Genomic DNA, 13,350 nt, shown 5'->3' with positions numbered 1-13,350 from the left:
TTTGACATGTGAATGTGCATGCGAACCATCCACCTGAGACTGTAGATTTCTAGCAAGTAGTGTCTGTTCATCCGTGCCTGTGCAGTTGCTTTCCTCATGCTACAAACCAAGGGCATAAGGTGTATTGTAAACCGATGCCTCTCCAGTTTCTTCTTACTGCCGCATGGCTGGAGTTGGAATCCTCTGTGTCCACAGATTTCTCTGTGCTTCTTGCTTCTTAATGAACACACACACACACACTATTTAGTATAGTTAGAGTTTTTAGTCTTAGTACAGTTAGTATAACCTAGTTTCCCACTGGTGGCCAAAATATCCCTTCAAGCTGAAGTCGATGCAGCTGACACTGCATCCAGAAGGAGAGCCACAGATACAGTCATGAGGCATGAGTTTTCACTGCATTCCACAGGGTTCCCCAGGGAGGTTCAAAATATAATAGACAAGTTTTGATAAGTTTATTTATCAAGCAGACTGACGAGTCTCTGCGCTCATTGAAAAACTTTGGAATAACTCTCTGCTCCCTTGGCATTGATACCCTGGCTCCAAAGACACACCACCATAAACAGATGTACAAGCCATGACCACCTCCCTAGCTGTTCTACCACCAGAGCTCATTTCAACCACTGTGCAAACACCAGAGCATACAAACCTAGATATACAGCTATCTCTGTGACAACCACAACTACTCAACCCCATCCACCATCCAGAGGTTATTTTTGATGGGATGTTCAAGAGCTGCCTATATCTGTTGATGCCATCCACCACTGACCACATGTTCTGTGTCTCACCTTTCTATGAAGGTCACTTTTTTAGTTGCCGTCATCTCATCTGGAAGGATGAATGGACTGGGAGCACTCATGGCTGACCCTCAGTACGCTGTTTTTCATAAGGAAAACATTTCCCTTTGCCTTCACTGGAAATTCATCTCTAAAGTCATTTCTTAATTTCACATAAGTCAATCTAAATTTTCTTCCCAAAACCTCATGCTTCTGATGAAGAAAGGAGACATTTTACCACTGAAAATGTAAATCCAACAAGAAACTATTTTCATTTGTGTAGTCACTGAAATCTTCAAAAGAAAAGAAAAACCCAAACTCTTCTTATTGATATTTTCAGTTGAAAACGAAAAACCAACAAGATGTAGTGTATAAGATAACACTACTGCATAGCTCACAAATGACATAAGCAGGGCATGGGACTTTTTTCCTGTAGTTGGATAATATTCAAATTGGCTGAGCAGGAATTGCTGATTGAAATAAAGTTTATAACCTAGCTTGGCAAACTGCCTTCATTAATGCATTTAAATAGACTTGTTTACTGGGGCATCAACCTCAATTTGCATCATTTTGATTAGAAATAATCATCCATTTGCTCTGTCTACGTTACTGACGCTGCATAATAAGTGAACAGAATCTTAGCACACGATGAAGCTATGTGTTCTGCTATTTTGTTTGACCAGTTTTAAAATGATTGTCGAAGGCATCAAGTACTATACAAAACTGCAATAAGATGTTGCCTAAATTTAAAAGATAACGCCACCTCCCTAGATTCACAGCCAGAAATATACACGCTGTATGTAAGGGCAACAGCCACAGTGGGTAAGCTGCCCACCAACAGGAGGAGTCAACGCTCCATTGGTACAAAGAATGGGGGTGAGGAATAAAAATGGGAAGCAGATGATGGGGGCAGCCTAATTAAAGAAAAGAAAAAAGACAAGGGGAGAGTGTGACATTCCTCAGGGTACAATCTGGACTGATGGACAGCTGTGTCCCCTCAATTCTCCAACCTGGAGTGTCTTTTACACTGCTTCACTGTGAGAGCAACCACTCCTGGTCTGCTCACACAGCCTCCAGCATGTAAATCACTCCCAGCTATATTGTATGAGTGTTGTAGCCAGCCACCCATGAATTACACTGCAGAGTAACACCAGCAAATTCCCAGTCCCAGACTATCTCCCAGAAATGTGCATCTTGCACTGCCCAGCAGCCTCCTGGACAGTACAAGCTCATATAAAGTCCGTCATTTCATTAATAGAAAATGATATGCACAAATCTTGTTATTCTAAATGAAGTTTCCCAAACATTTCAATCCAAACACACTGGTTTAGATTAAACAATAAAACAAGTTTATTAACTACAAAAAGATAGGTTTTAAGTGATTACAAGTAATGAGGCATAAAAGAGTTGGTTACAAGAAAATAAAAGATAAAACACAATTAATATCCAACTTAAGCTAAGTGATTTCAAAACAAAAATCTCACCACATGTTTAGCAGTCTTACTGGCTGAAATACAGAAGAGAAGAATGAGGGGAGATTTGATAACTGCTTTCAACTACCTGAAAGGTGGTTCCAAAGAGGATGGATCTAGACTATTCTCAGTGGTAGCGGATGACAGGGCAAGGAGTAATGGTCTCAAGTTGCAGTGGGGGAGATTTAGGTTGGATATTAGGAAAAACTTTTTCACTGCGAGGGTGGTGAAACACTGGAATGCGTTACCTAGGGAGATGGTGGAATCTCCTTCCTTAGAGGTTTTTAAGGTCAGGCTTGACAAAGCCCTAGCTGGGATGATTTAATTGGGGATCGGTCCTGCTTTGAGCAGGGGGTTGGACTAGATGACCTCCTGAGGTCCCTTCCAACCCTGATATTCTATGATTCTAAATCCTTTCAGCCAGGATCTCTCCCCAGTCCAGTTATGCTTCCTTTGTCCTTCAAGTATTGTCAATACTGTGAATAGAAATGAAGGGAGAGATATCTTGGGGCATCTGTCCCCCCTTCCTTATAGCTCTCTTTTTCTATGAAAATCAGCTCCAGCTGAAGTTCAGGAGGCAGAAGGTCTTGGGGGTCGGGAACCTCCAGCTGTTTCTTTGCCAAAATATAAATTTCTTGCTCTCATCCTTTTTCCTGCTAATGAATGGTCACTTAATCAGGTGATGGTTCATTTGATATTGTTGACCTGGATAAGGCATCAAGTTGAATTTTGTCTTTGAGGAATTGGTTTGTGCCTGCTTTTCTAAGGTTGCAACATGTCTCGGTAATGTTAGAGTCGAATCTTATAACTTTACATACAGGGTGGCCATGCATATTGTACCAGGAGAATAATGATCAGCAAATTATGAGTTTTCAAATGATCCCTCACAAGGCATACTTTGTACAAAATCCATTATAGTACTGTAAAAAAGGGGTGAACGTAGGGATGCAGACTGTCGCAGAGAAGAGCCCCCAAAAAACTGAATTAACTGTCCCAAATAAATGGACATTGCAAGCTGCCACAATAAGATACCTGCCTCCTATGCAGTCCTGACTGCACCTAGGGCAAGGCTTCAGTTGGTGATTCCCCTCTTGGATGACCCTAGTATTGCTGATTCATTCCACCTGTTTTCTCGCTTTCTCTCTCCTTCCTTTTTTATTTTTTTGGCAATATTGGTTGCCATTTCTGATTGTGTTTACTCCCAAGTCTCCATTTTCTGCTTTCCTCCCCTTCTCTTCTTCAGGTGGCATGTGACCAGGAATCATCACAGAATTTGGTCCACGGGTCGGCTCATTAGCTTCCCTGGCTTGGGTCACTTTACAGGATGAAGCATTTAAATTTAAAGCATTTTGTGTATTTCTAATATTTTTGTACTGAAAATGTGCTTTTCACCTGTTTGTCCATTAACATAATTGTTCAACAAAGCAGGGAGAAAACACTTCTCTCTCTTGAGCATACAGATGTGTCCAACATTTCAGCAATGCTGACACATGCATGGCAATTCATTGATCTAGGCTCATTTAATTTGTCTAAAAACTAAATAATTTTTTCTTATCGAGAAAAATCCACTTTATTGACACAGATGTAAAATGACAAATATGAGTGTGCCAAATCTTTTGTGAGCTATCAGCGTCTAGCATGATCTGAGAGCCTAAGGTTAATGAAAAGTACATTCTACCAAAGACACATGAAATAGTCGCTTCCAAAGTTACTCAAAGTATCCAACTTTTTACTGAATTTGTGGTTATATTAATTTGAAATGAAAAGTACAAAGACTTTTTAATAGCATGAGTAGAATTATTTTACAAGCTGTTGAGAATATTTGATTTATTTGTTGTCATCTAAACTATTATTTTATTAACAGGTAGTGAATTGGCTTGAAGGACCTGGATCAGAACAACTACGAACCCAGTGGGGGATAGGTGATTCAATTAGAGCCTCACAAGCTTTGCAACAGAAACATGAAGAGATTGAGAGTCAACACAGTGTGAGATATTCTCCCCTTCCCCAAATTACAACATGATTATGAGTAAACATAGTTAATTGTGAACAATGTATTCCAGTGACAGATTCTTAGGAATTTTGAGCAGGCCGTGATTTATCCGGTATAAAGAGGAGTATCTGCACTGTTTTAATTACCCCCTATGTCCATTAGATACAGATTTTTATGGTTTCCAGTGTAGATAATAAAATCTAACTATATGCTTTTTGTCTGTGTGTAATTCATGTTGATGTTTTAAAAGACACCATGATAATTTGTACTTTCAGTAAAAGTGAAATAAAAACAGGGAGAGTAAGCCTGAAAAAAAAAAATTTTGAAAATGTTTGTTATCTGTGCTGCTCTGGTAAATGAGATGTTTAAATTTGGAGCTTATTTGGCTAGAACCTACCACTGTCAGTTATCACTGAATGTAGATTTCAGTTAACAAGATTTGAAATATAATTTAGTTTAAAATAAAATTTGACAGCTTATTTCTAACTTTGATGACCAAATACTACTTTTTACTGTAAATCTGTTTACGGATACCTTTTGCAGACCTTTAAAGTGCAATAGAAATATCTCTATACTAACTGATTTGTTACTGAGATTTGATTACTCAGCATTCAGCAAGGGGAGGCTGCCTACTGTTTTGTCGTTTCTCTGCTGAACTAAGTCACTCCCTGAACTCCCTAAGTCGCCTACTCTGAAGAGTGTAAATGGCATTTTCATACCCAAAGGCATTCTCGGATCCTTATGTGTATAGAGCAGGGGTCGGGAACCTTCGGCACGCAGTCCATCAGGATAGTCCGCTGGCGGGCCATGAAACATCTTGTTTACGTTGACTGTCCGCAGGCATGGCCACCCCATAGCTCCCAGTGGCCGCGGTTCACTGTTCCCGGCCAATGGGAGCTGTGGGCAGTGACACGGCCCGCAGCTCCCATTGGCCGGGAACGGCGAACCGCAGCCACTGGGAGCTGCGGGGGGGGGGGGCTGTGCCTGCGGACAGTCAATGTAAACAAAATGTTTCATGGCCCGCCAGCGGACTATCCTGATGGACTGCGTGCCGAAGGTTCCCAACCCCTGGTATAAGAGTAACATCTGCTTGCTCTAATAACAAAATAATTGTAATGTTTTATTCATGTTAGTATTGTAGAGTGACATAGATAAGAAAGACTGAGCTGAATTCCATTCATGCTTGCGCATCATTAACAAAATGAGCTAAATTCTACTGGAGGACCAACTTTTGTCCTCAGGTTCTTGCAATCCCACCAAAGACCACGGGGTGCAGAGGTGTGACTGAGGTTTGAATTTGGCCTACAGAATACTTATCACTGTTGATAATGCATAATCAGGAAAGAACACATCCTGGCTTTCAGTCCTAGTATGATTTTGCAGCACTGGCAGTTTTAAAAAAAATCTTTAGACTTATCGATTAAGCAAATTTGATCTGGAAATCATTGATGTATTAAACATGGAACCCCATTTACAAAGTCACTTTTCAAAGTAGTTCTGTACTTGAGTGTGTGTGCTTGTTTTTTCCCTCTAATCTGAGAGCATCTCCTATAATTGATCTGGAAATAAGCATTTGCTATCTGTCGTCTTCTCTTCCTCCTTTATCATTTTCCTAATTTTCTACAGTCTCTCTAGATATTTCTTCCCTCATTCCTAAAATCAAACGGTGTGCGTATCTGATCTTATCTCTTCTCAATTGCTCTTCCCCTCCCCAACTCCCCCTGCATTACTTTGGAAACATCTTCTATTTATTATTGACTGTATTGCTCTCATGCTGCTTTAATTTCTGAAATGCTTCTATTTGTTTTTAATATTCTATGTGAATCCAGTCTTGAAAAAGAACTGCTTTAGATTTCTTGATAATAAGCAATTTGTGACCTATTTCATAGTTTCTCTGCATGTCTAATTTACTTGAGCTCATTGTCTCTAGTCACATTTCTGCCTTTTCTTCATGGTCATGACCTGTGTGAGTCTGGTCAGTTTGGGTGTAGAGCTGGTCTTTTGACTTAAACAGTCTTGATTAAGGGCTTTGCAGGTCTTGTTATTGAAATATTCAATAGTGTACTTGTAGTTTTAATTCTGTTAGATATTGGCAGCTTTTGCTACAATTGACCATTTTTGCCTTGTTTATTGGGAAATGACAAGATAAAGCATTAATCACTAAATCAGGTATTTCATTAATACAACCAATAGGTGGCACTATTCTCTTATGTTCGAACTAAGTAGGACGTTTGAAGGTCATCTTGTCAGTCGACCAAAATAACAAAGATGTCTAGCAGCCATATTTGGTATTACAAGTTTACAGCAACGTCAGATAAACATTGGATTTCTTATCTTGATATATGAAGTAGGCTTTCATTCTCCGTGAATTCTCCATCATTTAAAATGTTTTTCTTATCTAAAGCTATATATTATGGTTTCAACAATATAAAGGTATATACGGCAACACTTTGGCAACACCTTCTCTCAAAAATGAAGAAACTTTAAAATAACCTGTTTCTATATTTTGCTGCCCCATTTTATTTGCAAGATATTTACTTCACTCTGCCTAAAATATTTTTCTAATGTCATTTCTAAGTTTATTGCTAGCAGTAGTAATATTGCTGAAAGCAATATCATTTGATTCAAAAGCAGTCTTTTAATAATGGTTTAACATTGTGCTAGAGCCTTATTGTTTCTGTAGCATACCATGAATACCTTAATTTATAATTAAATAATGGTTTATGTTTAGAGAGTGGAATTTTTGTGCTGTGCAAGCAGCTATTAATGGGAATGTGTTTGCAATATATGCCAATAGGTAGGATGGGTTTAAAGCTGGAGACAGTGGACCTCCCCCCATCTTCAGGTAGTATCAGTAGGATCAGAAATACATACTTTTTTTTGTAAAACTTGCAGCTATATTTGAACTGATATAGGGCAGAGTGGATTGATTTTAAATCACCAATTTTAATCATAATTTAAATCAACAAGAGGAAACCTTGATTTAAATAATTGATTTCAATTGTGTTTTGCCTTTATACTTTCAGTTGTCTTTTCTAAAGAGAGGTTGATTCTCGTTAGTTGCTAACCATTAAAACATGGTGATTCACAGCTAAATGTATCCTTTACACTACATTTTGGTGCTCCTTTTTGCTAACAGGGAGGATATGCTATCTATGCACATTTATTTAAGCAGTTATTTACTTAAATTTATTCAGGCATAACTTTTACATTTTTAATTTTGTTGGAAAATGGCGAAAGAGGCATTTCTTATTTACTAGATGATGGTGAATTGTTTTGCTTGTGATTTTTTGTGTACTTCTGTTTGGGTGAACTTCTGTTTCTGTAGCTCACGAAAGCTTATGCTCAAATAAATTTTAGTCTCTAAGGTGCTACAAGTACTCCTTTTCTTTTTGTGGATACAGACGAACACTGCTGCTACTCTGAAATCTGTTTGGGTGCTAATTCAATTACAGATGCACACAACCAGTATTTTATATTTTTTTTATTAAATAGAACTACCTTAAAAGTGATGGATACATAAGGAGAAAAAAAGTCTATCCAAACATGTTTTGCATTTCAAGCTAATTGATGTATTAAAGGAAGTGTTATTGGTAGTTAATTGACTGAACTGTTTGTTTTTGGTTACTTCAAGATTTTAGAACTAACAGATCTTGCCCTCTCACACGTAGTTTTTATTTCTAGGGTACCTCAACACTAGAAGCTAGGGTTATGATTCACGTAGACATAATCATGCTAGCTCTCATGGAGATACCCTACTTCTTTTAGCATGCTAGTTGTAGTAGCCTGGGCAGTGGCGAGTGATGGCACATGTTAGCTATCCCAAGTACATACCCACAGTATCTAAGTGGGTTTGAAGTTGGAACAACTAGCCTATGCCGTCACTTTCCTTTGAAAGTGCTACTGTGGTGATTACTATTTTTAACATGCTAGTTCGATGAAAGTTCACATATGTATGTCTACTTGAGCTGGGGGTCGCATCTCTAGGTTCAAGTTTGGACGTAGCCATAGATTGGAAGAGGAAAACAAGCTCTTCCTGCTTTTTCAAATCCCAATTGTTTTCTTAACTTGGAATAAACAGAAATTAAGGAAGTATTCTCTCTGTACCTGCAGAAGAGGCTGCTGCTGTCAGAACCTGGTTTGAGACAAGCTTTCAAAATACACAGAGCTGCTCTTGGGTCCTGGGAAAGATTCTGAGAGAGTTACAGCAAAATACAAGGTCAAACAGATCATTGTTGAATATGTAGTTAGCACATATTTTAAGGTACTACTTATGTGAAACTGTCTATTTATTTAGCTGTGACACACTCAATACCTTTTCCAGAGCTCAAGAAAACCTGAAGAAGAGTTCTGTGTAGCTCAAAAGCTTCTCTCTCACCAACAGAGGTTGGCCCAAAAAGATATTACCTCACCTACCTGGTCTCTCTAATATGCTAGGACAGACATGGCTACAACAATACTGGATAAAAGCTGGTTTATCACGGCAACAAACTCTGGTTCTAGGTGCTTAGCAAGTGACTTCTACCAATTTAGTTTGACTTTCTTGCTAACAACCAAGTACAGCTTAATATTATTTTTTGTATTTACTTATATGATTTTAATAGATTTTAAGTAGTTTAAATCTTAAAATAGGTTGTCAATTTCATATTTAATTTTACATATATTTATTTTTTAAAAGTATACCTGTATCTAAATTTTAAAAAAATCAGATTATTTATTTGTCCATTTTCGAATCATCGATTTTTATCCACCCTGATACAGAATGCGAAATGCTTCTTGGCATGTACATTTTCAAAATGCTGCATAAACCTACACTTACTGCTCTTGTAGCTGAAAGATTCCACTGAGGTCCCATAAAGAAAAATATAATAAAATACTCGATACATTCAAATGCTCGTCATTTCAAAAGAAATAGATTTATTTTGGTGTTACTTTAAAGCTTTAATCATGTGGTTCTTGCTCTTTTTTTGTAGGAGTGGTTCGCTGTATATGTGGAGCTTAATCAGCAAATTGCAGCGCTGCTAAATGCTGGGGATGAGGAGGACCTGGTAGAGCTGAAAGCACTACAGCAACAGTTGAGCGATGTCTGTTATCGGCAGGCCAGTCAGCTGGAATTTAGGCAAAATCTGTTACAAGCAGCGCTTGAATTCCATGGTGTTGCCCAAGACGTAAGCTTGGTTTTAAGTGTTTACAGGCTTACTTGCCAATACACTGTTGACATAGTATTATTGAAGTTCAGTATCTTGTACAAGGTGTATTGAAAAAACAAAGTCACTTCTGTGAAAAATGCAAAAGTCTTCATTTATTGGTAGCCTGATTGAAATACTGTCATTAAGGCTGAGGTCTTCTGTTCTGTAAGAGGAATGTGTACTGTAACACTTGACATTCTGGCATGGCTTTACATTTCTGTGATATATAAATTGTAACATAAATCATAAGAGATTCAGCTAACTTCTCTTTACTTATATTTTTTGACTGGTTGGTTCTATTGCAAGGGGTAGACTGTTCTTCAGAGTTTCTCTGTAAGATATTTTTCAAGCTCTTATTTGTCTGAAGTGGATTTTATCACACAACTTGGTGTTTTTTTCTTTAAAGCCCAGTTGCTGGAACCATGTATTAGGTGATAATTTCAGCTTTCATTTAAAAAATAAGTTTCTAGCCTTTATGGATGTGGAGAAAAGCTTGAAAACTTGATGTAAGTGACCCTAAAGGCTCAGAAACCAGAAGGCAAAGGAAAAGAATCCAAAATTTATTTGTTTGTTTTAATCTCATTATTTTTAAACTAATCTCATGATTTTGGGGAGCCTGACTCATGATTCTCGAACACTTGGGCTTGGCAAGACTGAGAGTGCTCATATGTCTTTTAAATATTAATTGCAACTATAATGATTTCATTACAAGGAATGGTTACATATCAGATAAAAGGTTTGTCTTTATCCCTCTCTATTTCAGTTGTCTCAGCAGTTAGATGGCTTATTAGGGATGTTGTGTGTAGATGTAGCACCAGCTGATGGAGCATCAATTCAGCAAACTTTAAAACTGCTTGAAGAGAAGCTGAAAAGTGTTGGTAAGCAGAAAATCGCTGAAATACAGAATTATAAATTATACTGGATCAAGTACTTGAAAGGGACAAATGCGGGGGACAATTTTTTCCGTTTTTATTTAATATATTAAACTAATTTTCCCCTTGCTCAATTCTTCCTTTACACTCTTTCACTTCTTTCTTATATATAGTAAGATCACCTCTCCCCTAGCAGTAAAACCTGCATTCTCTACTGCATGTTTATCCCATATTTGGTTGTGCCATATTCTGTGACTAGTTTATATGAAAAATGATAAAAGTAATATGCACACAAATGAAATATATTGTTACAGTGTTTACATTTAGCAACAAACCTAGAGTTTGATCCTTGGACTGCACCTCTCTTTCCCCAAGCCTGGCCGGAGCATAGGGATATACTGCAAAAATTATATCCTGATCTCCCTGGAGGAAGATGAACCTCCTGTTCCCAAACAGTAAATCTTTTATGAATTATCTAAACTCTGAAGGGAGTTATGTTCTGCCTACCTAGCCCTAGCTAGGATGCTTGCAATGATAAGACTTGTAATTAATTTTTTTTACAAACTCTAAATGCCATATGTTAGCTTTATTATAAGGGAAAGGGCAGTAGGTAGGAAGAGAGATTGTGGAATGAAAAGATGTAATAAAATTGAAATAGCTGAAGTAATTAAATTTTAAAAGTTATTGCACGTGTGCAGTAATTTATTTTGTGTATATCTCAAACCATAAACTATATTAATATGGCATACAATAAATATGCTGGGCTGTACATTTAACAGCAGACTTTAAGGGCAAGCACTGAAGGATTCTTCCTACTACGGTATCCAAAAGTTTGTTAACCATGTAAAATGAATTTTAAAATCATAGCCTGCATGTTCTTTGCATGATAGACATTCACTGTCTCTGATAATGATTTAGAAATAAATATGTGTGCTTAAGATTGTATGCACTTATTACTTATATATATGGTGAAGCAATTATAGCTGACTATCAAATCTGACATTTCCTTGAAACACTATTCATTTATTTATTTATTTAATGGTCCAGCAAGTAAAAAAATAACAAATCCATTTCCCCTAGCGTTCTGTAAATATTATAGAATGCTGCATCTAATTGATGCTCTCAGATCAATATGTTTCAATACAACCAAAATGTAAAGTTTGTACATCTAGGAACAAAGAATGCCAGCCATACATACAAATACGCAGGATTCCATCCTGGGAGCAGTGATGCTGAAAAAGTCTTGGGGATCATGGTGGATAATCAGCTGAACATGAGCTCCCATTGTCACACTGTGGCCAAAGGGCTAATGTGATCCTTGGATGTATTAAGAGGGGAATATCGAGTAGGCGTACGAAGGTTATATTACCTCTGTAATTGGCACTGGTGCTACTACTCCTGGAATACTGTGTCCAGTACCGGTGTCCACACTTCAAGAAGGATGTTGAAAAATTGGAGAGGGTTCAAAGAATGAGGAAAACTAAACGGATTTAACAAACAAAATATTTTCATTTATTTTGGTTTTAGACTTAGGCCTGCAAGGTTTGCGTGAAAAAGGCCAAGGTCTTCTTGATCAGATATCTAACCAGGCATCCTGGGCCTATGGAAAAGATGTAACCATAGAAAACAAAGAAAATGTGGACCACATCCAGGGAGTGATGGAAGATATGCAGCTTAGAAAGCAACGGTAATTAATAGCACTTCTAGTGGTTATGATGATTTTTACATATTAAGAACTCACTTTAAAAAAAAAAAACAAAAAACACACCTGATGCTATTTTGCACCAGACCCTCATTTATATGGGTCTCAGCCATGTGATGATGGTGAAATCCTAATTTATGCAGCTGCAGTCTGGGTGACTTAAATCTCTCTTGTTTAAATAGAATGTGAGATGTTTTATTTTCTTCTTCCCTTAGAACTGTTGTCGTGGCACACTCCTAAACCCAAAGATGGCTACATTTCAGGGCTGGATGGTGGGTGTAGGTGGGAGGTGAAAGGGTGGTCCATGAAGCCATGTGCTCCCTTCTGTTCTTATACTTAGATGTGAGAAACGTAGATTACTCAAAAATAAAGATATGGGGACAGTGTATGATCTCCTCTTGTAGGCACTACCAGACACTCTGAGGGAATAACATATTCTCCACTTAGAACATATGCAGTTGCGGGGGAGGGGGCTGGGGAGCCCCAATGGGGTTGAAGCTAGGGAGCAGCAGACCTGTGGTGTGCCCTTACAAAAGCACACCATAACTCATGCAGTCATTTAATCGTTACTTCTTCCTCCCAGATTTAAATTTCTGAGGGGAGGCCTCAATTCACTAGAGTATCCCTGTTTGGGAGTTCACTTAACGAGTTGTTTAATTTTAGGCATATGCCTAAATCCCACTGATTTAAATTTAAAAGTAAGCAAGTGCTTAAAAGCTGTCCTGCATAAGATGTGTTTAAGTATCTTCCTGAATTGGGGCCTTATTGTGTTAAAGACCATTATTTTCCCAATATTTCTTTTCCACCAATACAGTTGTTGTAGTTGCCACAGGGGTGTTGCATGATCCTCAGTTGGAGAGGAGGTGGTCTGTGTGATCGCAGGTGTGTGAGATGAAGAGGTGTTGGTCCATGAGAGAACCTCTCTGTTAAGGTGTGAGCCCCATTGATAAAATAGTTTGAAGACCACCTGTCCTAAACCTTTCTCCAGGAAGGATCCTTCCACCTGATAAATCCATTCAGCTTTGTAGCTCTGTTGAAGGGACAGCAGCTGTTCTCAAGTGCAAAACTTTTTCGTTACCTTTTATAGAAATGTGTTTTGAAAGTGACTTAAATGTAGCCCCTTAACATTTTCTCATCTTATCAAGAAGCCCTAGGTGTCTTTATAGCTGCTCTAGCCAAAGCAATCTTTGAAGATTTTTGTTTGTTTTGAATTCATGTTGACAAATGACATCCTTTGTATACTAATATGGCACGTGTTTTTGTTAAAATAATTGAAACTTGGACCATCAGAACTAAATAAAATCCACACTTTTCCTTACCATTACTATTGTGGTTTCTACCAGACACAG

At 37.9% G+C, this 13,350-nt stretch overlaps 1 protein-coding gene across 9 annotated transcripts in view; it reads left to right on the top strand.

The window, feature by feature from the left end:
* SESTD1 (SEC14 and spectrin domain containing 1) overlaps positions 1–13,350 on the top strand; it is a 122,680-nt gene that overhangs the window by 99,484 nt on the left and 9,846 nt on the right. For all 9 annotated transcript variants that reach the window (XM_048869551.2, XM_048869555.2, XM_048869553.2 and 6 more), the window contains 4 exons: positions 4,110–4,232; positions 9,212–9,406; positions 10,191–10,305; positions 11,827–11,986. In XM_048869551.2, the coding sequence (XP_048725508.1) occupies positions 4,110–4,232; positions 9,212–9,406; positions 10,191–10,305; positions 11,827–11,986 (593 nt within the window). The remainder of the gene's footprint in view (positions 1–4,109; positions 4,233–9,211; positions 9,407–10,190; positions 10,306–11,826; positions 11,987–13,350) is intronic.

The sequence above is a fragment of the Caretta caretta genome, chromosome 11, assembly GCF_965140235.1.
Source record: "Caretta caretta isolate rCarCar2 chromosome 11, rCarCar1.hap1, whole genome shotgun sequence".
In the NCBI taxonomy this organism is placed as follows: domain Eukaryota; kingdom Metazoa; phylum Chordata; order Testudines; family Cheloniidae; genus Caretta; species Caretta caretta.
The sequence above is the reverse complement of the archived record's forward strand: the minus strand, read 5'-3'. Positions and strand labels throughout refer to the sequence as shown.